This window comes from Ambystoma mexicanum, chromosome 6q (assembly GCF_040938575.1).
Source record: "Ambystoma mexicanum isolate Mex_15411 chromosome 6q, UKY_AmexF1_1, whole genome shotgun sequence".
NCBI classification, from domain to species: Eukaryota; Metazoa; Chordata; class Amphibia; order Caudata; family Ambystomatidae; genus Ambystoma; species Ambystoma mexicanum.
In genome coordinates, this window is record NC_090937.1 from 380,382,214 (window position 1) to 380,410,169 (window position 27,956).

At 48.4% G+C, this 27,956-nt stretch overlaps 1 protein-coding gene across 1 annotated transcript in view; it reads left to right on the forward strand.

Moving 5' to 3' along the window:
• HADH (hydroxyacyl-CoA dehydrogenase) overlaps window positions 1–27,956 on the forward strand; it is a 525,417-nt gene that overhangs the window by 272,694 nt on the left and 224,767 nt on the right. Inside the window, exon 4 of the mRNA XM_069630865.1 lies at window positions 1,801–1,927. Coding sequence (XP_069486966.1) covers window positions 1,801–1,927 — 127 coding nt within the window. The remainder of the gene's footprint in view (window positions 1–1,800; window positions 1,928–27,956) is intronic.

Consider the following 27,956-nt stretch of genomic DNA (forward strand, 5'->3'; position numbering starts at 1 on the left):
ACCATAACGCCCCTTTAACAACTTTTGTTTCATTGAATATATATATTATTGAAGTGCTGTCCCCATTGCCTGGAAAGTTGCCAAACCGCAAGCCTGTTATGCAGGTTTTTCTTCAGTTCACCCACAAAGTTACGACTGGAAAACCAATGGGAGAGTCTTAGAGCTAGGAGGTGCTGCAGATTATGTGAATGGAAACATTTAGCAGGAGTGACCAGAGACCAAAGGCGAAGACCACGATTTGACTAGTCCATTCCCAAGGGAAGTGGAGTCTCGGAAAGGATAAAAGCACCCAGACCTACTGGAAGAACCTGTGAATGCTGGCAAAAGCTTATTGAGATGGCCACGCCGAGGGGCAAAGTGATTGTCAAGAGCCATAAAATTCAGACCAGGAGATGTGTCCCAGGAGGACTGCATAGTGGTTAGTGTGTTTGAATGAGACTGAGGGACTGAGACAGATGCTTCCCTACTGGCCCCAAGCCGTATTGGAAGTTATGCTTCTGAAGGTGAACCGTGGGGTGCAGAGAGTCCTTGAGGAAACCAAAATCTGGCGTTTGTTAGGAGTTGCAGCCAGGCACTCTCCAGCTTATCACAAGAGGCACCAAGGCAGAGTTCGACGTCCATTGAGAATGTTTTTTTTTAAGTTGCGGTTCTAACAAATTATAGACCAAGTGTGTAGCACTGAGAAGCCTTAAATGACCCAAACATGACTATCTTTTGGGAGTGGAGTCCAGTCAATCCCCAACATAGAGTAAGAGGGGCACAAAAATACAGTGCAAACATAGTAAACTGCCAGTGGAAGTCAATTCACTCCCCAAAGTGGCGTAGGAAGCACTAAGAGAAAAGAGAAAGCAAATGGGTGGTACGGAAGCAGCATGAACCTTGAAACATTGATGTTTAGCCATAATAAAGGCCAGCTGAGGGAAGGATTCAAGAAAGAAAGGGAATTAATCAAATCCAAAAGGAAAGCCAGTTCTTCACACTTGGGGTACCCTGAAGGTAATAATAATTTAGCATTTATATAGCGCTACAAACCCTCGGGTATCTGAGCGCTGCTTGTTACCCATGGTATGTGGTGCTCATTTATCGACCTCAGAAGGATGAAAGGCTGAGTTTGGCCCTGCCGGGTTTCGAACCTGCGTCAGAAGGCTCTGCACGGATATCAAAACAAGCGCTCTACTTGCTGTGCTATTTGACCGACTACACTATATATACACTGCCTGCAATAGCAGCTATTCAGTTATAAGTTGGATGCCCCATCGGAAGAACACTTTTTGGGTGGTTTATAACTTGGAGCCATTTGGCGAATTTTCACTTGAGATGTAAAGATAATCGTTTCATAGAAGGAAACTATATTACCTATTTATTTGATTTACTATGGACTTCATATATATGTAAAAAATGTTGATCACGATTTAAAAAAAAAAAAAGAAAAATGTGCACCATTTTAGCTTTTGATAACTTATTGGAGCTGAGTATTAAGGTGCAATGGAAGAAACTGTTGAAGAGTAATCAAAAATGTAGTTGACTGCTACCATTTTAAGATATTAGTATTTTACAATATTATTTCTTGAGAGGGAAGACCCTAGTTTGTTAAAGATATCTTTTAAAGTATTGATACATTTTATAGTACATTTGTCAGGTCTGACTCACCAAAATGGTGCTCAGTGTAAAAGATGTTGCTACATCCGTTTCCTTTTCTGCCTTAACTATAGTTGTACATAATCTTGTCTGCTTTTGCAAATTCAGAATTGACAGTAAATGAGGTTTCCTGTTAATAATGTCCATATTTGTTATCCACAGACACACCATATTTGCAAGCAACACTTCCTCTTTGCCAATCACAGAAATTGCGAATGCGACGACGAGGCAGGATAGGTTTGGAGGCCTACATTTTTTTAACCCTGTGCCTTTGATGAAACTTGTGGAGGTAGGCTTGTGGTTCTTTCTTTTTTCACACCAGATTGATAACTTTTTTGTTCATCCACTAGTTGGCAAACTGTATGATTTGATTTCCTGTATAGCACCATTGACTGACTAGACTGTGTGGACAAACCCCAAACTGCTCAAAAAGATATTTTATCTCGAGTGGCCTGTGGGTGATTCTGGCAGCCACCCCTGAATGCCTGGTGTCCTCTTCTATAAGGGACCATGAAAGTCCTCCGGCTTGGGGCGGACAATGATTAGGGAGATTTGAGTCTAAGGTGCCTATGAGGGACTTTTGAAGGTCGATGCCAGAAGTAGCTTCCATATAGACCGGTGGGCTAAAACAAGACATTGTAATGGGAGCATTTACTGCATTGGCCACACCTGTAATTGTGTGAGAGGGGCGCTGGAGCTATGCCCTCAAGTCATGGCCAACAAATGGGGTTGCTGCATAACTTAATCGAGAACAGCCATTAGTATCATCATCACCTCTGAGTGAGAAGTCTATTTATGATTTCTGCTATTTGTGTGCATGATGAGGACAGCTATGGTCCATACGGCTACTGAATCAGTCTATAGCTTGCATCATCTGCTATCAAAAAGCCTTAATGTGACATGTTTGCGTGTCTCCCGAAAAACGAATGGTCTGCGTTTCCCTGGAAGTTGAGTCTTAAAAAGATTTCTTGAAACCTAAAAATGAACTATACCTTTACAAAGTTTTGTCTCATTGTGCAGGTGGTCAGACATGCTTTATAGTGCACCAGCAAAATCAACATCTGAGGATGTACAGGGCCAGATGAGAGAATATTCTGAATGTTTACCAGGAAGGGCCATTGAGGATCACTTTTTGCGGAGTTACCAGAAAACATGTGCATACACGTTTAAGGATGATGGTTTCCCTTTGGGTGGCAGCTGTCTTCCGGCATAGAATGCTCCTTCTGTTTTATGGAATGAAAGGTATAATGTGCCTTTAGAATGACATTGTGTACGAGGATGGTATGCAAGAACAGGGCATTAACCACTGTCACAGATGGCATCAATAACACAGCAACTCCCAAAAGACAGTTGAAGGGTTTTTATTTATTTTCAAGCGCTGTCCCCCTTTCATCTAGAGAAAGCAAGACCCTCCCTAGCCCAGGGGTCCTTACCAGATTTGTATATGCTGATTGTTTACCCCCTACAGTGTTAGTTCTACCCGTTTGATGGTGATGACCTAAAGGCAACTGCTCTATCTATATAACCTCCCTCTTGGACTTCCTAGGTATGACCTACTCAACTTTCGTGTTAGTGCTAAAGGGTTGTGGGGCTGTGCTTTCCAGACACTCAAGCCCACTCTATCTCCTTCCTTTCAAGCTCTGATGTTCCTCTCCCTGTATCGCTCTACCACTTTTCTACCCTCCGGCTACTCTGTCTCCCCTCTTTCTTCCCTCTCGCCCTTCATCATCCTCATCTGTCCCTCCAATGTTTCCCTCTCTCACTCTGTACAACCTACCTTCTCCCTGTGCTGTTTGTTACTCATTCCGTCTCTCTCTTGCTACTCTCCACAGCACTACTTACCCCACAATTCTCTTCTGCCCTCTCCACTACTACTCTCCCCTCTCCACTACAATGCATGCCTCACTACTGCTACTCTCCCGCTTCAGTCAACTACTACTACACCCCTCCTTTCACTCTGCCACTTTCCACTCACTCTCTACTCTTTCACTACCTTACACGCACACTCACAACACAGTACCACATGCTCTCGCCAACCAACAAATGACATTTTCTGATGTCTCCACATTCCTGTTCACCGCCCTTCCTCCTTATGGACTCTTGGTCTGCCACCTCTTCCTCCTCTGACCTAACCTGAACAACTCACACCTTCCTGTTTGCTGTCCTCCGCTTTATCCTCACACCCCTTCTATTGGTCTTCTCTTAATGATTCCCTGTGCTAATCTCGCCATGTCCCCGGGCCAATCTTACCATGTCTTCCCCACCTGGGAAGTGTTACAGACATCAGAGTACATAAAAAGAGGGCTAAGCCCAGTGCATTATTCTCGTGTGGGTCCGCAGTGTCCGGTCACTGGCGGCCCGCATTGAATAATGTACTTGTTCATGTCTGTGCCGTGCTCTAGCTGAATTATAGGTATGTTTTCTTGTGGCCTTGTCCTGGAACTGCTCAGTGGCTGGTGTGTTCAGGTCTGTGAACGTGCCATAGCTGCTCTGTCTCTTCATGTGTTGGTGTCAGCTGGTAGCACATAGTTTTCCAGGCTGCGTATGGTCGACTCTCTCTCGCTCTAGTGGGTTGACAAGTTGTGGACGTTCTGCCATGGACGCTGATGACTGTATTGGTCTGAAATGAGAAGAAAGAAACTGGCCAGCATCTTCTGAATCACATAGAGGCATCTAGGCTGGGTACAGGAACTCAGACTCTCCCAACTGACCCTTTCTCCCTTTCGGGTAGGAATGGCTGTGGCTTCCACCCTGTTAGGCTTCAAGGGGGTCCCATCTTCTTTTGTCTAGGTCTGTCTGTTGATGAGGCCCAGTATGCAGTAATCATTTTAGATAAAGAGTTTATTATAAGACATGACTCGGGTGCTGTACTGGCTCAGTTGCGGTATGCAGTGATGGATCAGGCACCCCTTGAATATTGCTTGGCCATAGAAACATTTTTATTGGAGTTTGGCTGTTGCTTTATGGAGGCTATTTTAAAGTGACTCTTATATTTAAATGTGCGCTATTTACATCCTTATGTCCGTCCCTCTCTCCATCGTCTGGTTTAGCACCTCCACCATCACCCAGGCATCCCTGACCCAGGTTAGTACATATGGATGATTGATCACTACTGTCTAGTTTAATCTACTGCTAGTGGTCAGACCGAAAGTAAGAGCGTTTTTCGTTCTCATTTTCCGATTCTGATTGAGGTGCTCGAGCTCTACTAGCAAGTGTCTTGAATCTGGAGATAAGGCGCGAGATATCAGTTGTCAGCGCCGAAACATGCTGTCACAAGGTTGTGGGGGACAGGAACAGGGGCCCTCTCCACTGCCACAGTCCTCGGGCCTTGCTCTGCACCTTTCCCCAAGCCTCCCACCGCCTTCTAAAACAGGTTCTTTCCTCCGGTTAACAAGACCAGATTATTGGACTTGTCACAATTCCTAGCTCTTGCTTGTGATTAGTAATAGAAACAAGGGCAGATAAATAAGTCTGGATGATGGCTCAGGTGCAATGTATTTGTCTTGGAAGCAAGACAAACCAGAGCAACACATGTTAAGATCACGGTCCTGTGCTTAGAGACTGGTTTCTTGTATTAAGCGTGTAATACAAAATGGAGTCATTTTTTCATAGAATACCTCTGGCTAACATAGATGTGATCCTTTTTCAAAATGTTAGAGGCACTGTGGTCTTTCCCCAACTGTTTGGCAGGGTAGTGTGAACCAGTGGCAAATACTCATGTGAAAGAGCAGATTAAATAATTGTTATATGATGACTGCCCTGGAAAGGGTTACTTTACTAGTTGGCGATATGGTCAGCATGAAATTCTCAGGAACGTGAGGAATAGTGGTCAGTATTGTTGATCAGATGAAATTAGTGCTTGTATTGTAGAATGCACTCGACTCCGAGTAGGGTTATTGTGTGTGAACAAAATGTGTTTGCACTAGGCAAATTGGAAGGAAGCATGGCAGGGGGTGGGTTATTCTAGGGAAGGAGCTGTCCAGTTGAGGAGCATCCCTTTTTTGCAGAAGCATCATGTATGTTATTCAGAAGTCAAAGGAAGAAAAATGCTTCAGAAAGATGTACAGATGTGGTATGCCAGACTCGGGCGGTAGCCAAGAGGTCATAATTTAAACTCAATAGTGTATCTAAAAAAAAAGGATAATAAATAGTCCTCGTCATTAAGCCTTACCGAACAGTCCTCTGTACCAAAACCTAATTTAACAGTGCTGACCCTATAAATAAAATAAAAAGGACCAATATAACGTTGACCAGAACAGGCTTCTAAAGTGTTTCATTCTCAAAAGCTGTAATTTCTCTCTAGAGGTTTCCAGGCCTTATTCTGGCTGGATAATTCAGAGTTCCAGTAAGAATGTCTTCATTCTTGTGCAATTGATGAGCAGGTGCAAGTGAATCTAGGTCATATGGCCTGCCCACCTGTCAATCACTTTAAACTGTTGGTGCCTTCCTGTTTTGCCACCCTTTTTCCCTACTTATGCTGGTTCAAGTCCTACCTTGCCAACCGCCAGCAGTTTGTTCTGATGGACTCCTAGATAGCCATTGCTACCCGTCGCATGTGGAGACCCTCAGAGTTCTATCCTCTCCCCAGTGATCTACAATGTATACATGGAGCCGTTGGGAGCCCTTCTAGCCACACAAAGCATTCACCAATGTGCCGATGACGCACAGCTATACCTCATGATCGACTCCATCGACATCGTAGGCTCAAAACCTGCATCTCGCTAATCTAGTCTTGGATGTCCGGTGGATTCTTGACGCTCAACCCCTCCAAGACCCAAATCCTTCTCCTCACTAGCAACATTGAACACCCAGACTTACAGACCTGGCTATCGACCATGAACTCCCACGCTCTCCTCCTGCGCCAATTCCTTCGGGCTCCAAATCTAATTCCAATTGTTCATTTATAACTCGCTTAATACCAACCGGTGGTTTCTTAGCGCAGGATCAGGATTCAAATCTGTGTTGCTTCCAAGACAAACGTGTTGCCCCTGAGCTATCCATTCCCCCGCCCCCTACATACACCTCTCCTTCAAGACGCACACAGCTAAGAAAACTCAGAAAGCTTGGTACCCGCTCTGCCTCCTGCAAAAAGTCACATCCCCCACCCCCCACCCCCCCGTACAGCTTTAGATCCACCCTTTCAAGCACTGGTCCTATCCTCCTGGATGGGAGCAATGCACTCCTCAAAGGCCTTGCTTCATCCTCCTTTGTGCCCCTGAAAAGTGTCCTACACATGGACATATGCCTCATCAAGGGTCTACGCAGATACAACCACATCACCCCGGCCCTCACCGACCTTCACTGGCTTCCCCTGCATGCACAAATCACCTTCCAGTCTTGCTGTATCATACTTTTTTTTTAAAATTATTTTAAATGTTGTTTATTGGCATTTTCAAGAATACAATATAGTAATTACAACAAATCACAGTATTAGAAGGAATTATACATTCACGTCTCTGCGTATTGTTCAGCAGATCAGGAAGGCCAATAGAACTTGACAAACTAAACAACAAGCAAACATTCCATACAGATTCAGACTTGTCTACCAGTTAGGTGTGGGATGGCCCACTAGTTCAGGGGCTGTTAAAATTTAGTGGTATTAGGGTGTTTTTACAGGAAGCATACCACCCAACAGTGTTTCTGGGCCACAAGTCCAGGGTGTCCTTGTTGTGTATTGCTTGCATTTTAATTTATTCTGGTCTTTCATTGGGGTTTATCGTCCGACGGGTGGAACATGGCATCAACCAATGATTTCCTGGCTTCTAAAGTGATAGCAAGACTATCGTCATGAGGCAATACTGATTTTGCCCAAGCCCTTGTCTCTGCCTCGCACCAGGTTTCAAAGTCGTGGAGCCTGAGTGTATAATGGGGGCCCTTCAGTGATTTCCATGGCATTGCGATTCGTCGTTTCGTGAGTATGCATGCTAGGGCCATGAATCTGTGACATGTTTGTTTACTTTGTCTAGGATATGCTCCTGGTAGACATTCCAGTGGGCTCCAGGAGTATCTAACAACTCCTGCTGCACTACATGCACATTTGATTTGGGACCAGAAGGCTTGCACCATGACACACTTCCAGAACAAATGCATGAGATCTGCTTCATCCTGGTGACATCGGGGGCACCAGGACTGTGCCTCTTTGTTGAACTTAGCTACCCTGCTGTGGGTCATGTACATACGATGGAGCACATTAATTTGAACCTGGTATTTTGGGGACACCTGTTTGGGGAAGTTAAGTGCCCAGTCCCACTCCTGGTCAGTGATAACAGAACCCATGTCCACTCCATTTACATTTCAATTTGGGGTCCCTAACGCTACTCCTTCAAGCAAGAGACTATGTAGTCTGGTCACGGGTCTCCAGCCATCTGAGCTAGAAGCCCCATCTCCTCTGGTTCACCCGGCCACCCTCCCCATTTGCGTCTTGCGATGCCCCTTACTCTCATGTATTGCAGGAATTGTCCTTTGGGCAGGCCAGGCTGTTGTGATAAATTATCTACATCTCTGAATTGGCTATTGTTATGCATTTCTCCCCCATGTATATACCCCCCGTCCCCTTCTCTCAATGCCTAGTAGCTCCCAGGTCTGCCTGGTTCACACACACACACACATCAGCGATTATCGGTACATTAGGTGAGTGTGGGTTATGTATTTTGAGTAGTTTTATTGTCCTACAACAGATCTATCTGCCTAGTCTCACCGGCATTAGGGATGTGTTTGCACAGCTCGTTGGGAGTCATAGGATTTCGTTGAGCCTGACTGGGGCCACCAGCTGTTGCAACAGCCTCGATTCTGATGTGGTGGGGTTCTGGCAGCCATTTTGTGACAAAGCTGAGTTGGGCGGCTAGATAATACAGTTCAAGATTAGGTAACTGTATCTCTCCATCCTTGTAAGATAATTGCAGTATACCGAGAGCTAGCTTGCGGCGACCTGCGCCCATATAAAGTCCCTGATCACTGAGTCAAGACTATGAAAGAAAGCTGCCCCTATGTAGTGGTGAAAACTTGTAAAGCTATGCAGAAATCTCGGAGTATAATCATTTTAACAATGGCGATTCCGCCCATAGTTGACAATGGCAGTCTAGAACAGAAGGATTTCTCCAGGCCCCCCATCACCCGGAGCATGTTGCAGTTGTGCGTTTAGTTTTAAAAAAATTAATAAAATGTATTTATTCCTTCAAGAGCTCACATTACAAATAAGCATAAAAGAAACAATATACATTTTTGCTTCCAACATTCTTCCTTATCTCAATTTTTTCCATAGGCTCTTGGTCCCTGTCCCCCATAAACTGTGGAAGGACATCCACGTGTTCAGGTATTTTTGATCTGAGCCATAGGCCAGTGCTGTCACCTTTTCTATAGCCATAACTCCCCATAGTTTCACCCACCACATAGCTGCCACCGGCCCTTGTTTGTGTTTCCATGATTGTGCTAGGTTGAGTCTGGCCGCACTCAGCATATGAGTGATGAGGGTGGCTTTACTTCTAGTGATTGCATAACTTCCCTCTACTGCCTCTCCCAACAAAACCACAGCTGGATCAAAAGGTAGCTGTACCCCCAGCATGTCTTTAATATGACTCAGGATTTCCTTCCAATTTGTCTATGCCACTGGACAGGCCCACCACATATGGATCAAGTACCCTGTTTGCCCACAGCCCCACCAACATGTTGAGGGGTAGTTTGTGTTAATGGAGGGCATGCGTTGTGGTGTCATATATCATCTCCGGCATAATTGATATGCCGCCTCCTTGATCAGAACACACTTCAAACTTTTCGTGGCCCGGCACCATATTTGGCTCCATGTCTCCCCAGTTATTGGTTTCCCCACATTTAATTCCCATTTTCGCATGTATGGTAGGATTTCTTCCAGGTCTGACCCGTCCATCAATTGATAGTCTCGATGCCCCCCTCGCTGGTGCCCCCTCCTTTATAGTAAGTTCCAGTCCCACTGGGTCCTAGGAGGCCCCCCTCTCTTAATTTTGTGTTCATAATCCAGTGTCTAATTTGGGCGTATTGAAAGCATTCACTCTCCGGTATCTGGAACTTGTCCTTGCACACTTCAAAAGTTAAGGGAGTCCCTTCTGTATAGAAGTCCCCTAATGCCAGGGGCTGCCCTCCTCCCCAGTGTAGCCAGAGGTTTGGTTGCATGCCTGGTGTGAAGTCCAGGTTGTGGGCCATTGGTGTAAGTGGGCCTACGTCTACCTTTTATCCTCTTCCCTGTAACGCTTTATCCCAATACCATAAGGTGGCCTTTGTCGTTTCCAGTAGCGCACTCCCTATCCCCTTGTTCCTTGCAAGTAGGAATCCCAAACTCTCCATGGGGGTCTTAGTCGCCTCCCTTTCCAGGGTTGTCCATCGGTTCCGATTCTCCCGGGGAGCCCATTGTAGCATCGGTGCTACCTGCACTGCCCATAGGTAGCTGCGAATGTCTGGTACCCCCAGCCCTCCGAGTGCCTGTGGCCGAAACAGCACCTTTCTAGGGACCCTGGGCTTCTTCCTTTTTTCAAATAAAGGTCATTACTTCTCTTTGTAGATATTTAATCGCTGAACCTGGGATCTGTATTGGGAGCGATCCTACCACGTACAAAAATCTGGGCAGGAAGGACATTTTAAATGCTGCTATGCGCGCGAACCAGGTCAACTCCTGCATGTCCCATCTTTTGAGATCCTCTATCAGGGATTTCAATAGCCCCAAGATGTTTGCCCCATAAAACCTCCCATATGTGGATTGCAGGTTTATCCCCAGATATGCGAGGGACCTCTGTTCCCATTTTACTGGATAGCGTCTCCCCCAACACCTTCTCTGGGTCTTCAGTAATATTAAGTGCCTTGGATTTTGGATAATTAATATGAAACCCAGAGACCTCTGCAAATCTATCTAACAGCTTGATAGCCTTGGGGAGCGAGTGCTCTGTGTCCTTCAAAAATAGTAGAAGATTGTCTGCGTAACGGGCTATTTTCTGAGTACCACTTGCCCCTGCCGTGACCCCATGAATTCCCTGTTCATCCCGGACCATCTGTGCTAAGGACTCTATGGCCATGACAAAAATTAGCAGGGACAATGTGCACCCCTGCCTTGTTCCTTTGCGCATCGGGATACAGTCTGTGAGATTCCCATTAATAATGAGTCTGGTGGTCTAATTTCCGTAGTTGGCTAAGATCATACAGTAAAAAATCGTCCCGCATCCAAATTTCCCAATGGTCAGTTGTAAAAAATTCCAGTCTAGGCTGTCAAAGGCCCTGGAAGCGTCCAATGCTAGCACTGAGATACGCTGTCCTGTCCTCCGTCTCATTCAATGGTATTTATAGCTCTAAGGATATTATCATGTGTGGCACCATTTCACAAAACCTGCCTGTTCGGATGAATTATCTTCGGAAGAACATTAGCTAACCTTTGTGCCAATCGTTGAGTAAATTTTTGCACCCCCCCCTAATAATGAAATAGGACGATGGCTTGCGCAATCTGATGGGTCTCTACCCAGTTTCAACAGGAGTATTGTGCTAGCTGGGCCCATGTCCCCAGAGATTCGCCCAGTATCCCTTTATATAAATAAATATTTTTGTCAGGGGTCCCACCAAAATGGTCTTGAACGTTTTGTAGTATGCATTGCAGAATCTGTCAGGGCCTGGAGATTTATTCGCTTTCAAAGCGTTTATGGCACCCCCCACCTCTTCCTCAGATATCGGAGTCTCTAGCATCTGCCTGTCCGTCTCAGTGATTTGCGGTAACTCCACTTCCCCCAGAAACACCACCTGTGCTTACCTCTCTAGGTTATCCCACTTAAGGCTACGTGTGTAGTATGAGTGCATGATTTTGGCTATTTCCCCTTCCCCTCTCCTCAGTTCCCCCCCAGAGTGCTTGAGTGGTTAATGTGATTACAGACTTACTGTTTTCTTAGTTTGGCCACTAGAAACTGATTAGCCTTGTCCCCTTTTATATAGTATGTTTGTTTGGTTTGGAGCAGGAGCTGCGCTGATTCATCTGCAAGGCGTGTTTCTAGGGCAGCCCTAGCCTTTTTAAGTTCAATCCAGGCCTTCTGTGACCCTTTATCTTTATAATGTGCTTCCGCAGACCACACTTCCGCTTCCAATTTCTGCCTCACGCTTGCTTTCTTTTTCAAATAGTTTGCAGTGTGTGCAATGAACTCACCCCGTATCACTGCCTTACTGGCATCCCAAATTGTTCCTCAGTCAAGCCCCGGTGCAGTGTTTTCTTTAAAATAATTCCTCAGGCCAGATTCAATGTCTGACCTAAGGGGCTGGTCTTTTAGGATTATTTCATTTAAACGACATGGCTTTTGGACCCGTGGAAGCAGGACCACCAGTTCCACCTTTAGGGAGACGGGCGCATGATCCGACAGGCACTGTACCCCTATTTCCAACCCGTGATCTGTGAGACCAGGGTTTCCGAGATCAATATCATATCGACCATGAGAAGCCCTTGTGTACAGCTGAGTAGTAGGTGTAGGCTTTCTCTTGTTGGTGGAAAAACCACCAGGTTTCTATTAAGTGTAGCTCCCTGAGAAAGCGGGCCAGGGCTTGTCTGCATGTGTTATCGTTGGGGAGTAGCTGGGAGGGCTTTGTCCATTGGAGCATCCATTATGCAATTGAAGTCTCCTCCTATTAGGAACTGACCCTCACACCATTCTGCGATTTTTGATCCGCAGCATTAGCAAAAACTGGTCCTGTTTTTCATTAGGGGTGTAAACTACCACCAGGGTCACCTGTTGGCCCATCAGTATCCCTCCCAAAACCAGGTATCGACCCTCCGGGTCCCTCTTTATGAATTGCTTCTCAAAGTGCACTCCTTTAGCCAACAAAATACCCACTCCCTTTTTTTTGTCCCACTCGAGGCTAGGTATTGTGCGGGGAATGCTCTGTGCTTTAACCTATGTTCGTCCTCAGGGAGCAGGTGTGTTTCCTACACCAAAACACTGAAGCTCGGACAGTCTTCTCATGATTGACTTCCTTTTAACTGGGGAGTTTAGCCCCTGCACATTTAATGTTACAAATGTCAGGTCAGCAATAATTCGAGTTTTGTAGCATGCCCTCCAGCCAGCTGCCAATCACATCCGGCCCACTGTACACATTGTCTGCCTTATGCTTTCCCTCAACCGTGTCACCACTTTTCTTTATACCACTCCCCAAAACCCCAACTTTCAACTTCCCCATAAACTTCAACAACTGCCACTGTAATTCTTCCACAGTGAATTACTGAGTCTTGTGTTACACCTGGGAAATTAGGGTCTGGTTCGCTGGTTCTGCCTTGTCCCCCGCGCTTCTTGACGGGGTTCTTTCCCTGTCGTCGCTTCTGGTGCCTCCATCGTCTCTCATAAGGTCCTCCTTGTTCTCTTCCTTCGAGATTGTGTATCGTTGGCCCTTCCACTCAAATCTGAGCCCATTCGGGAATATCCATCAGTAACACACTTCTCTGGATCTCAGCCAATCCGTGACCACCCTCAGGGGTTTCCTCTTCATTAGGGTAGCTTGGGCTAAATCCTGATAAAGCTGAATGGATGCCAATTGAAAACTTATAGGTTCCATTTTACGGGCTGCCCGCATGATTGTCTTCCTTCAGTTGAAATGGATGTATCCGGGGCAGTACATCTGGGATCAGATTTTTGTTGAGCTGATATGCGGAATACACCCTATGAGTCTGGTCTAGGATGATGTCCCTTTCGTCCCCCGTGCCCATGATCTGTCAGAATAGACCCACCACGTATAGTTGCAAGTCGGTGTCTGCCACAGATTTTGGGATCCCCCAAATCTGTATATTATTTTGCCTTTACCTGTTTTTGGCAACCTCTTGCTTGCTTTCGACCCGGTCCATCTGTTGTTCCAGTGCCTGTACACTTCTGGCCAGCTCGTCGTGTTCCTGCCCTTGTTCTGCCACCATTGTCTCCACTTCATAAACCCTTTTCTCTACGGCCAAGACACCTTTGTTAAGATCTGCAATCAACTTGGCCAGGTTGAGGAGCTCTCTCTGATATCCTTTTTTAGCTCAGCAACATTGCCATCTGGTCCGGTTTCTGTATCAGTGGGTCCTCTGATTCTGGCCCTCGAGTGGTGGAGAATGTACCTGCGCGGCCGTTTTCTGCTGATTGCGTTTGTGTGCTTCTGCGACTAGCATCGGGGCTTTGGTGCCCCCCGGACGCTTCACCTTTCTGTTGCTCTGCCTGCTTGGCCATTCCTTATACCGTTCGGGAGGTGCAGGGTGTCCCCCGGACCTTGCTTTGACACTTGGTAATGTGCCTTTTGTCGTGTCCCACGATTCTGGCTGTCGCTCTGCCTTGGACTCCCAGCGCTCGAGGTTTCGTGTGGGTCCCTCCACCCGTCTCAGGCAGTATGGGCGGCCATGCTTCCACCTGGTTTTCGGGTGTCCTCCTATCAGACCTGCCCCTGCCGACCCACAGGGAGGAGGGTTCGTGCCTCTGTTGCCTTCTATACTATGAATGCCGCCCGAGATCCTGTAGACCCGAAATGCGGGATCGCTCTTCCCTTATCCCCTGTTGGGTTCAAGTCCTCTTTTGGGTTATGCTTGTTTCTGGGTCCCCACTTGCCTTAGGTAAGCCATTCTCCTTATGGGCCAAGGCCCCTCCACGTTTCAGCACCTCCGTAAAACTTCCGGCAGGTCTCCCCTTTTATGCTGCTACAACGGGGGTGGAGCTCGCGGGGCTCGCAGAGCTCACCATGATGAGTCTCTAGGGCGACCACTTCTTATCCTTGTGCATAAAGGGGTCCTCAGCTCCCACTCTGTGTGTCAAGTGCGTGCCCCACTGCTTCTTTACTTCGTTGGGCTCTTTGAGATTGTGTACAGTTATGCAGCCATTAGGTGTCACTGCTGTTCTTTGCTCCCACGTATGTTATGCATTAGGTGCTTATTGCAGCTGTCTTCCTGTTTTAATCAGCCCCTGCACGAGTGTGCCATTGTCGTAGACCGCCTAAATGATTTATTTCAATTGTGGGCTATAATGTATGCTTGCCACATTCCAAAACCGTTCTGGCCTTTCCTTTCCTCCGGTCTGAACGTGGCGTTCCAGGCGGGGCATGACCGCTTCCCTGGTCCGCCCCCTCACCTCTCAGTGCTTTTCCCCACGTTGTTTCTCCATGGCTGCCCCCAGTGCCTATTTACTGTGAGTTTTCGGGCATCTGTGTGTGCTGTCCGTCTCCGTACCGACCCACGCGTAGGCTCCTTTCTCCTGCCTCCAGTCTTCCCGCCTGACATGTGGGGGAAGGGGCTTCACAGCACGGCTTTCTCCGCCGAAGCCTGAATGTGTTAGCGCACATTCGCAGTCATCGGGCTGTTCTCTGCTGGAGTTTCTCCTTCGATATAATGCCGGATCCGTTTGCTGGCCTCCCTGCTTGTCAGGGCTCCGCTCAAAGGTTTTCCGCCTATAATTTTGTTAGGTGGACACCTCGCCACTGTTGTTTCACCCAGCGGGTTCTCTGGACATTCTGACACCTGTAGAGCTTCTCTTGGTCCGCCCTTCACATTTTGGAGGGGGATTTGGGCCTTGGGGCAGGGAAGGGACTCAGAGCACACCGAGGATGCATCCGTCAGTGTCCTTGGGTGGCTACGCCCCCTTTGCAGTTGTGTGTTTCTATGGGTGTGTGTGCAATCTGAATGACTAGATCTAAACAATGTTGGCTCCCAGGGGAGTCCCAAGTCGGGTAGAGTGGTCACGGCCACCTCACAGAGACCAGCCAGAGGGAAGAGGCAAGATTTCCGTCTATTGAAAGAGATCCCAGATAGCTCTGTAAATCTCTCCAGTACGTCCAGAATCATGGGGAGGTTATGTCATGGCTCACAAAGGTGGAGCCGGGCGTCATCCACGTAAATCGATGTTAAGTGTTTAGAGTTGCCTATCAGGGTGCCTGCTACCAGGTATTCCTGGCTTAGGAATGCTGCAATGGGTTCCATGGCCAGTACGTACAACAGAAGTGTGAGCGGCAGCCTTGTTGTTCCATACTCCGGATATCTGTTTACCTGATTTCAGTCTTGCCACTGTGGAAGTGTATAGGAGTTTAACCCAACGGATCAATTCTCGACCCAGCCCAAATTTTGCAACGATGCATGCAGCCACTCCCAATAGACAGAGTCGAAAGGCCTTAGTGGCAGCTAGGGATGCCACCACATATTGTTCCTTGTGGGTGTGTGTTTGGTCTATAATATGCTGGAGTCTTCGAAGGTTCAGAGCCGTGCAGCACCCGGGTGCGAACCCGGTCTGATCTGCATGCACCAGTGTTGTAATAAATTTACGAATACTTTTTGCTAGCACTGTTGGCAGTATCTTTGTCACAGTTTAGCATGGCCAGAGGTCTGTATGAATCGTATCTGTTCATTGGTTTCCCAGGTTTGGGAACGGGTATCGCCAAGGTCTCCCTCATGCCCACCGGCAGTATGCTTGTGTCGTATGCTTCTGCAAATACTTTCTGGAGTACTGGGGCCAGGGTAGTAGTATATGCCTTATATAATTCTGCGGGGAGCCCGTCTGTGCCTTGGGTTTTACAGGTAGGTAAGGAGGCTATAGCTTCACCCAGTTCGTCAATAGTGATAGGCAGGTCCAGGGAATCTTGTTGGCTGTCAGAGTCTCGGCCGATGAATCTGAAAGAATACCTGAAAGAATACCTCATCCAGGTCTTTTTGGGGAACTGGATTATCATGCTTTTATAATTGTGTGTAGAAGGAGGCAAAGGTCTCGTTAATCGTTAATTTGGCTGTCAATGGAGCCTCTGCACTCGTCATAGAGCATTGTGCTTTGGGGTCTGGGGTAGTCCCGTTTACAGAGCCATGGCAATAATCTCCCAGGCCTTTCCACTTCTGTATGAGCTCAGTCTATCTGGGCAGTGTAGTCAAATTTGGTCAGCCTCTCCCAGGCATCGCAACACCTAGATCGTGCCTCTGCCAATTTTACCTCCATTGACTGCTGGTCCGGGTGCTGGGACTGTGGAATCTAGGACCTCTCGCAGCTTCCGGCGAATGCCCCCAGCACTGGCTATAACCTCCCCTCTAGTCACCACCTTCATTGCTTCCCAAGTGGTGACCCAACTGTTTACGCTCCCAACATTGTTTTCAAGGAAATTAAGTTGAAAGTTCGATAGTGACTTTTTAAAGGCTACTTCAGTTAGTGCCCCACAAGGAAAGCGCCACATCAGGATAGGGGGGTCTAGGATATGCCAGGCACCATTCAATCACCAGGAGGGAGTGGTCCGACATTGTGCAGCCTGAATATTCTGCGCTGGTGAGTTTTGTAAGATGCAATGAACCCACAAAGAAGTAGTCAATTTGTGTGTGCAGCTTGTGGGGGGGGTTGAATAATAGGACTAACCTCGATCATCAGGGTGCATTTCCCTCCATACATCTACTGAGTCAAGGTCTGTTTGCATTGTATTCAAGGCAATATAGGCCGGGAAGAGTGCCATTTGGTGGAGACGATCTGTCCATCATAGGGTTTCTTATACAGTTGAAATCCCCGCCCCATAGGACAAATGCCCTCACTTCTGGTTGCTACAAGTTTACTTGGTGTGTGTATGTGCCAGAATTTTGTGGTTTGGGAAGTATGAGTTGACTATGCAAATTTTCCGATGTTCAAGATACCTGCTGACAATTGGATATCTCCCCTCCTTATCTCTGACTACTTCCAGTAGTTGGAAGGGCAATGTACTGTCAAACCAGGTGAGTAATCCTCAGGCAAACTTAGAATAGGTGGCCCTGTATCTCTTTCCACCCCAGCGGGCCAGTAGCGCCTCCTGTCCTTCGGGGAGCAGGTGGGAGCAGGTGTGTCTCCTAGAGTAGTACTATGGATATCTTTTTGCGTTGTATATAGAATTTCACTCTGTTTTTTCGGAGGTAGGAGCCTAGGCCCTGTACATTCAAGGACGTTATTCTTAAGGTAGTCATCTTTGCATTAAGTGCCGGCTGACCATCTTGTGGCTTAAGCATCTCGTCCCAAGGTACAATTCAGCTACCATGTCTCTGTTAGCCTCTTGCCAACATAGTATGGAGTTCGCCAGGGTCCCAGCACAAGCCTGAATATTGCAGATGCCCCAAAACGGGACCTTCAATGCCCATCTCGTTTGCCAGACGGGCCCCCTAAAGAGTCATATTGTATGGATTACATAAAAAGAAAACAATAACTGAACTTGAACGTAATGCCCAACAATACCATTTTGTTCAGGCGAACATGTACCCTCAAGGCTGAATCTGGCCATTGTGTACTACGTATAGGGTCCAGCAACAGGATGGAGCCCTTTGACAACTTTGGGCGGGTGAAGACCAACAGTGGGTGGCTGGGTTTCGCTCCCACCGATAGTATGAGGTCATTAGTAGCTGCAATGGTTCATGTTCCTTGTTTGGCTAGGAGCCTGGATTACCGGGTAGCAATAGTGTATTCCACTCAGAGATGAGTAGAGTGCAGCATATGGGCTCTAAATCGTCTGCTCTACCATATGCAGTCTTTTGCATGAGTACCTACACACACTGATCCGGGACCGCAGTTGAAGAACTTCCTGTGCATCTGTTAGAGATCTGCATCATCATTGTTGTTAGACTGATCATTATGGTCCATTCACACACATGGCCGCAGCCTCTGGGCTGTCCAGGAATTGCGCTTTACCTTTATAAAGGATTTTGAGCCTTGCAGGCTACAGAAGCATGTATTTGAGTCCTAGTTGTCTTAGCCTTGCTTTTATGGGTATAAACGAGTCCCTGGCCCTTTGGACTGTTGGCGTATAGTCTGGGTAGATGGCAATCCTCGAGCTACCCTGTATTATCTTGCCCCAGTCTCTGGAGTGCCTCAGAATGCTTACTCTATCCCGGAAATTTAGGATCCTGGTAATCATTGGTTGGGATGTGATCCGGGCGGGCGGGGCGAATTTTCTGATAGGTCGGTGGGCCCCTTTTGGATAGATCGGTGGGCCCCTTCAATAGCAAATCTCTGCGAGAGCTTGCCTGTCCCAACCTCTTGGAGCAGCAGGTTTTCAATGTAAGAGGTAGGGTCTGGCCCTTCGGTTCCCTCCGGTATACCAAGCACACGCACATTGTTCCTACGTGACCTGCCCTCTGCGTCTTCCGCATGTAGTTCCAGTTTGGTGTTTAGCTTTTTGAGTTCCTTGATCCTCATTTTAGGTCCTTGGTGGAGTCTGATGTTTCTTTCAGGAGCATTTCAGCAGACATGACCCTTTTCAGCTAGCTGTCTGACATCCTGCCGTAGGAGCTGAAGATCAATTTTGACCTTGTCTATCTTTGTTTCCAGGGATGAGCGTAGAGCCGCTATTGCTGCAAGAACTTTGGTCTCTTGTGGGGTTGAGGAGGCCTGTTGCTGGCTTGTGTACTCTGCCCGCGTGGCGTTGCAGCTTTTGCCCTGCACCATAGCTTATTCCATTGTCATAGCTTTGTTCTTGTTCTCTGTGGGTGACATGTTGTGGTATAATGTTGTATGAAGGATAGGTACACAGTCTTGTCACACTGCTAGGAGGACCCTGTTACACCTGCAGTATGTCTCTAGGTGCGACCCCATCAGGTCATATTAATGGCAGTGAGCAGTAAGTAGGCCTCCAGGCTGGCAGGGCTTCAGGGTGCAAGCTGTAGGGTTCCGTGAATTGCTGCCTACCCTTCCATGGATCTAGGAGCTTCATGCGGGTTGCTAGCGCGGTGGTGAGATATGTAGGGTCAAGAGTTCTGGGTATGGTGGTGGTTTGCTCTGTGTTCCATAGTCTGCGTGTCCAGTGTAGTTGCCCATGTCTTTGGTAGTCTATTTTGGGCATGTATGCATGCAATAGTCCTTTTTTCCGAAGCGCTGGGTTACTGCTACAGCATTCTGAGTCTCTTAATCAGTATCTGAGGAGCGAAGAGGCAGAGTGGTCAGATTTCGTGAGCTGGGGCAACGGTGGACAGTGCATAGTAGTTGCTCAAAGAGGAGGGGGTGTGTGAGTCCCACCAGGGTCTTCCATGCCCGGGCCTAAGCCCTCTCCCATAGGAGTATGATGTCTCAGTTGGGGCCACACACAGTTCTATGCAAGTCAGGGGCCCTGGGGTGTGACAGCAGGCAAGAGGCACCTACTGCGTGTTTGAGGAGTAATGGAGCACATGTCCCGCACCTCGCCGGCTAGATCTCGGGCTGCAAGCAGTGGAAATGATGTTCTGGGCAGTTCTTCACGTTCCCGGGCCATTGGGGAAGATGGTTCCTCTGCGTCTCCATTCCCCAACAGAGGGGTCCAGACAGCGGTTCACATGGCAGCGCTCCGTCTTCAGGCCACGCCCCTCGCATCATTTGTAAGGCAGTCGTCCAGCTACATCGCAGAGAAACTCAGCATCTCTGGCTGACAACGCACCACCAGAAGCCATGACACGTGCTGTCTTGAAATCTGTTGCTGCAAAAAGGACCAGAAAACAAGCCTTCTCTGCCTATTTTCCAAGACTATGGAACCTCCTCCGTCAACATCGGACTCGCCCCCAGGCTCCTATAATTCAGAATAGTACTCCAGACCCTCCTCTTCAAGGAGTCTCTCTTCCTCCACACCTAGTCCATCACGTCGCCCCCTGCGCCACCTGACTTGCTAGATGCTGCCCACCCCTTTCCTCCCTGCCACCCGGTACACCTGTACCCCTCCTCTGTGCCCCTCTGTATACTACCTCCGCTGTATATCTATTCTGTTGTTACCTCTGAAAATCTTGCTCCGTTATGCATTTCTATTGTTGTATAACTCTGTAAAGCGCCCGTAACTTCTCAAAGCTAGGTCCCCGCTCAATAAATATCATAATAATAAAAACCATAATAATTCTACCTTTCCTTTTAGAACAATATTTGACTATGCAAATTGAACTGCAATTCCTCCACTAGTGAGTGTGGTTTATTTCAATTGACCTTGGGGGTTTCGGGGTCTCTTTCGTAGCCTTGTTGTCTTTTTTTCACCCCTTTTTTGGGCTTTTGTTGCTTCCACGTTCTCTTGGGGTCCATACGCTTTATCACTGCCATGGATTATATTGTCTCTTGCCCCTTCGTGGGGTAGTTTGGATTTCACCCCACCTAGTGTCCACTGGTTTCTCACCCTAGCATGTTGTATTGCATCTGTTATCCTTTCTTGGGGTCTTTGGCTTTCTACCCACCACTGGTGTTCTGGTTTCTCACCCTGCCGTGGGGTATTGGCGGGGTCTCTCTGCCCTGCTCTCAGAACAGCTGTGTATCTTATGTGACATGGTGGCGTTGCTCAGAGGAACCATGGTTTGGCTTCTTCCTGCATTCCCTGTGAAGGTCCGTCGCATAGGCCTCTTCGGCCGTAGGCTCGCTGGTTCGTAAGGCACTGTGGACTGTGGGAGCCAGTTCTCCACTTCTGGTTCGGGCTGTTTCTCTGTGCTAGCAGCGCTGCGCGGGCTTCTCCGCACCAGACACCTTCTGCGTCCAGCTGCTGCTAGGCTCCACCATCCAGAAGGACTTACCCTCTTGCGGCCTGTTTCAGGAGACTTCCCCTTGCTTTTCCTTCTCCTCTGCTGTTACTCCTGCGGTGTCCTTATGGCTCAAGCAGAAGCATGATTGGATGATCCATTGATCCTATGTTTCTCATTAGAAGTTGTCTGATAAAAGGCTCAGAAACCACACCAGTAATTTCTAAAGGGCCATAAGTACAATTATGCTGGTCAATCTCCATGTAGTCAACAAGCGCATGAGATTTTTCACAAAAGGGAGGATTAATAAAATCCCTTTCTGGGGATTCCTTGTGCACCAAGAGGGTGCGGGCGGTTGCGTGTGTTGGTGTGTGTGTGTGTGTTTGTGTGTGTTAAGTATTTATTGGAGAAAAGAAAAATGATGTGTTTTGAACAAATACATATTGCATTGGCCAAAGAATGACGGTAGCCATCCCCATGTTGGAGGCATTACAATGTGATGTAGTAGCAGGGGTAAAAGCGAGCAAAAAAAGGTGCCAAATATTAGAGTTGTCAAATTGAAGATTGCAAGACTGTAAGTATGGGGGTGGCAGGTACCGCAGGGCCAGCCAGGGGAGACTCTAGGAGTAGGATCGGGGCACCGAAAAAAAGCCAGGCGAAGGAAGGGAGTATTTGGCACCAAGGACCTATAACAAATAAATTGATGGTTTTTGGTTATGTTTTGCCTCTATAAGTGGGGGAATGCCCTGACATTGGGTACCTTGTTCACTGCACCTCACTGATGATGCCTAAAAAGGCTGAAACCGGTCTGGTGTAGCCTATATTTCTGTGCAGAAGTCCTAAAACTGCACTTTTGGATGTTGAGTTCTGTGACCTGGGTGTCTAACAACAAAGAATGGTTTAATTCTTTCGTAACGGATCATACAAATTATACTAGTTTAGAAACCAGACCCATCTAGATGCAGTGTGGGGTAGATTGGGGGTCTGCTCTAGCTTCCCTTTTATTTAATATATAAAATGTATATATTTAAATTCTAATTCTATTTTTTTTAAAATATTTGCTGTCATCGAATCTGTGACTGCTTGTACTACTTGCTGCATACCTAGATGGAGATGCTGGGTCTGTGGGGGTGTGTCCCTTTCAGCTGCCTTTATTGGGCCAGCCTGCTCCCAGCGACTTTACAATTGAAGCTGCTCACTTTTAAGTGGTGTGGTTGTGATGCGCGCAATGCACGTCTGTCTTCCCCCAACCTGCCGCTGGACTGGACTAAGGAGAATCCAAACAACTGTATTTTTGTTTATTTTTATTGGATTTTATTATTTTCAAAAGGACATTGAAAGATAAGACAACAGGAGGGCTCATGCCCCCTCGAAATGCTTACAGCTCTGATTCATTTGTACTTATCGGATCCCCCCCCCCCTCTCCTGGTCCCCATCCCATCCCCATCCTTTAAACCACTGTCCAGCTTGTACATAAACTTTTAGGACAAAAACAAACATTTCAAATGTGGTGGTCGGGCACCTTCCCAAAAAGATATGACTTCAGTCCCTTAACTGATCATGCCTTTAGCTGAGCCGAGCCGCACTGTCTTTGTTGTAAGGGTGATACCTCACTGTGTCCCATATCTTATGCAAAATTGCTGGCATTCCCCTTCCACCTCTGCACTGCCACCGTAGATTGCCACTGTATATAATTCCAGGCATATGTCCCGCTCCCACCTCTGTAGGAGACCCTCCACTGGATTCCCTGTTGTTTCTACCAGAGATCTATAGAGTAGTGAGATGAGCCCCTTCATCTCTGCGTGCCCATCAAGAACCTTTTCAATTGGGGTGAGGTCCCTTTGTATCTTTACCCTCAATTTTTCCACTGTAAAAACTCATTTCAATTGAAGGTATAGTAGCACCGGCAGTTTTCCAATACCCAGACTAGTTTCCAGCTCCTGAAGACCTATACATTTCTCCTGCTCCCACAATTGGCCGAAAAGTCTAGAAAGTCCTGCCTCAAACCATTTTTGGTATGTATCCAGCTCTGGTATCTCACACCGAACTGGAGGGGCCCAGATATGACTCATGGGGGAGGGCCAAGAAGTGATTCTCTCTGTCCTGGCACCGTTATTTAGCACCTCCCAATACACCCCCAGAAACGGGTGTTCCCTGATTCTCCTAGGAAGCTGACCCCTAGGGACCCATAGCCATTCCCCTGCCGTTGTCAGGCTGTTATGTTGGTTTTCCACGAAAACCCATTGTTCCTTTGGGTTCTCCCTCGGGTGTGGGACCATTGCTCTGAGCTGAGCCGCCATGTAGTATAGTGTCAGATTTGGGAGCCCCACTCCCTCTTGGTCTTTCGGCATCATCCGTGTATAGTAACCTATTCTGGGTTTCTGGTTCTGCCACAGGAACCGCATCATTCGGGCTTCGGCTTCTTTAAGGAGCATCGCCGGGGCCCTATCAGGCAACATCTGAAACGTGTACAGATCCCTTGGTAGAAGATTCATTTTTAGGGCGTTGAGCCTCCCCATCCAGGAGATCTGTTCCTTGACCCATCCCGCCATTTCGTTAATCAGGGTGTTAAATATAGGGAGGGGTAATTGGCCTCGCCCAAGTCTTTTCCTGGCCTGGCTATGGTAACCACCAAATATCGAATGCTTTCCCGTTGAATTTGTAACCCTAAAAGCCGGAGCGCGTCTACGTCCTTTGGCCATCCCCTGCAAAGGGAAACAGCACTGACTTGTCTTTGTTCACCTTGAAGCCAGAGAATAATCCGTATTCCACAATGATTTCTAAGGCTGCCACGGTTGAGCTCAGTGGGTTCACCAGGTGCAGCAAGACATCATCTGCGTATAACCCCACCTTGAATTCCCTGTCGCTGACCCTGATCGCCTCCACCTGCGGGGCCCTTCTGAGCTGTTCCGCCAGCACCTCCATCGTAAGCGCAAACAGGAGTGGCGAGAGAAGACAGCCCTGCCTTGTGCCCCTCATCAATTTGACGGGTCGTGACAATCTCCCATTAACCATAACGCGAGCCACCGGGGTGTCGTACAATGCCTGTATCGCCTTCAGAAATCGGTCTCCCAACCCAAACTTCTGCAAACCCTGTAAAGGAAGTCCCCATACACCAGATTGAATGCTTTCTCAGCATCAAGGGAGATCCGCACTGGGTTGCCCTCTTTTTTTCACTACGGCCTCCATCACATAGTGTTTTACCTACTGTATCGGCACCCTGTCTTCCCTGAATAAACCCCACCTGATCAGAATGGACCAATTTTGGCATGAGCCCCTCCATTCTCGAGGCCAGAATCCTAGTGAAGGTCTTAGCATCAACATTTAACAGGGATATAGGACAGTATGATTTACAGCTCTTTGGGTCCCTTCCCTCCTTGGGTATCACTGTTATTAATGCTCTGCCAAACGAGGGGGGGGCGCCTTCCCCGAGGTCAGGATACTATTATACAGTTTAGCCATGTGCTGGACAAAACAGCCTGCAAATGCCTTGTAAAATCCTGCCGTATAACCATCGCTGCCAGGGGCTTTCCCTACATCACACTAATGGCTCTCAGTACCTCTTCTGCTTGATCGGTTTTTCCAGTCTGTGACCTCACTCTCCTGGAGAGTTGGGAGGGAGACGTCCCCCAGGTATCTATCCAGATCCCCTCCTCCACCTCCCTCACCTTCCTCACCTTCCCATACAATTGCTCGTAGAACGTAGCAAATTTCTGGAAAACTTTACCTGTCGTGGAGTGTGAATGTCCACAATTTTAGAGATCCACCTTTTGCTCTCGGACCCCTGAACTTCGATGCCAACAGGGCATCTGCCTTGTCTCCCTTCTCATAGTATCTTTGTTTAAGAAACTGTAGGCCTGAGACCACCTTCCCCACTTCAAGCTCCCTCAGCTTGTGTCGCTTCTCCCTAGCCGCTCTGTTTATCGTTCTCTCTCCAGTGTGGCTAAATGTTTTTGAGCTACCTTGGGACAGATTCGGGACCTGATCTTGCTCCGTCCCTACGAGCCAGGTCCACTGTAGAGTCTACCCTGCTCGCCGTATATTCTGGTGCAAAGATTGCAAGACTCCCCTGTGGCTGCCCCTCCTGCCGTGCTTCCTTGTTATTGGGGGGGGGGGGGTTGAGGGCAGTTCCCTGTGTCCTGTGCTGTGGGGCCCGTTTCTATACTTTGGTGCCATTGGCCCCTTGGGTGGGGGGAAAGGGGGGAACGGCTCATTGGTTATTTGCAGTCCTGTTGCGCTCCTCGGGTCACCTCCTCTTCAATGTGGCTGAATACAACAGGGTGGACTCAGGTCCGGCCTGCGTCTGGCCCTGTTCTAGCTCTCTGCTCCAGACCCTGTTGTCTGGGTGAGCCCTTCCCCGAGGGGTTCCCAAGTCCAAGGGGCAGATTGCGATCACAAGTTCTCTCCGCTGGATGGGTGTGCGGCCTCCTGCTCCGATGGTCTGCCCTCGCCTTCTTTGTTCTCTATCTCCTGTTTGCTGGTCCCCTCAACACTGCCCCACCAGTTTTTCTCGCTGTGTCGGCGGCTCCACATAGGGTGGAGGAGGGAACCTGGGCCCACGATGCTCCTGGGGCCACCCCCGGTTCCGGTCTGTGGCTAACTGTCCTGCATGCCCTGGCATGAGAGACTATGTCCTTGTATCTTGAAGGCCTTGGCTGGGGCCTGGTATCTGCTTAAATTTCACCCCTGGGGGGCCACAGGATCCTCCTCACCTTGTATGCCACCTAGGATCCATATCAGGAGTCATGCCAGTCCCACCACTCCACCAATGGGGGTGAGCCCACTACCTCAATGTGGTCCGACCCCCCCCACCTCCTATGCCCCCGATACCTGCGCTCTCATGCGAGGGGAGTGGGGTGGCAGGGGGTTCAGTTTCCTGTCCGATTTTACTGCCTGGTCCCGGGGCTCCCTCCACACTCGGTCCCCTCCACAGTACGCGACACCCGCTGTCTGCATTGTCTGTGCTGCTCAGCTGGAATTACCTACTCCGGATACTTGCTCCTTGTGTGCTATGAAGCCTCCGGCCTCACGTTTGGGAAGGGGGCCTAGTCCCTGCACCTCTATGGCCCCCTCTAGCACAAGAGGTAGCCTGTAACTGGCCTTCCCTGGCTCGCCCTCTTGTGAGCCTTGGTGGGGCTGAATATGTCCCACACCTTGGTCACAGCCGTTGGAGCTCTATCCCCTGTCCGATTTTACTGCCCGGGCCCGTGGCTGCTCCTCACCGTTGGTCCTCTCTGCAGTCCGGGACACCAGCTGTCTCCATGGTCTGTGACGCACCGCGGGAGGGGGTTCCTGATCCGGCCTCTTCTCGCCCCACTACGATGGGGTTGGGCAGGGACTCCGCTTGGATGCCTGCAGGGTCCGGTCACCACTACAACTTTGCGCTGCGTTTTCCTGAGAAACTCGAGGTTTCCGCCTCTGTGCTTCCCCGTCTGGCCTGGCCTGCCTGCCTCTGCTGTTGACAGTGGGAAGGGGGGGTAATGGTCTTTGCAGCCGCTGCACCCGGAGTGTGTGGCACCGTTCTCTACTGCTCAACCACGTGGGGAAAATGTTTCTCTTAGCTGCGGAAGGGAGCAAATATTCCTCTAGATGGACCGTGCGTGGCAGAGCTTCGTCTCTACGCGGCCATCTTGGTCCGCGCCCCCTGGTGGTCTCCAACAACTCTATTTGGATGGAGGACTCTCGGGTAGTAATGCCTGACTGGACGCCTGTGATGGGAGAGCAGTCAGCGATTCTGGTGAGTTGCGTGGCGCTTAATACAGTAATAAAGTCGTATATAAATATGATCTCCAGAGCTTTCGAGCACCTGTTGATATTTTTGCCAATCAGCTATGTATCACTGTAAAAAACGGGAGAGAACCAAAAAAATCAGCAAGTACTTTCCTGCTAATTCTGAGACGAGCGTGTCTGCTCCCTTAAGGGAACAATTGAGTAATTGATTGGCATATTTGGGCATTAAAGTGACTGATTCCATCGCGCGGCTGCTCTCTGATGATTGCATTTAGGTTACTCTGCAGGAAAGAGGTGAATGCAATCATGCCTTGGAAGGTAATTTGTCTAATCCATTAGCGTACAATGCTCACCCACCTGAATACAATCACATTCTGATGCTTGTTAATCTGCTTAGATTCACATGATGTGTACATGGTCCGACATCCAGTGGTTACCGCAGAGTATTGTATCTTGTCTTTCGTGGACCGAAAGGGGACGTCGGCATAGGTGTGTCTGTAACACTATCCCTATCGAGATGTGTAGTGTACCCAAAATCCCTCGAGCGTTGAGGTCCCTCAGATTGGTTTTTTCCGCCCAGATTACTGGTTGCCCTATAGCGGAGCTCTTCATAAGAGACATTGTTTATCTTTATTCCGACTTTGTCGGTTATTTCCCCTTAAGTCACTTCAACAGCAATTCAAGCAACCTTGACGGAGACTGTGGGAAGTTTCGACGGCGGTGGATTTCGGCACCTAAGATCCACCAGCTGAGTCATCCATGTGGCCGGGCCCTCAGGCTGGCCTACACAGTAGGGAGAGTGGGGGTCGGGTGGCCATATCTTTCGTTATGTCTCCTCTTTCCCCCTCTTTGCCCTCTAGGTCTGGTCATCTTTGCTTATACCTTTCGCTATGGAAAGGACTCCATTTAGGTTCTGCCCTAAGCGTAGGGTCAGGTACCTGTGGAAAGACGAGCACAGAACTTGTAATTCTTGTCTACCCCTAGATAACGACAAGAAGCGGTGTGTGGCGTGTAAGCTCGTTTGGCCTAAGACCCTTGAGGAGCGCTGTGTGAAGCGGTGCGCTGTGTACAGTATGTCGTGGGCTGAAGCCTCTTCCCCCACCGCCACACCCGCCGAAAGTGATGGGGGCACTGATGATGACCAGACATCCGTATTGGATGTTATCAACCTTTAGGTTGACGCTTCTAGGTCCGCCACGCCCATCCC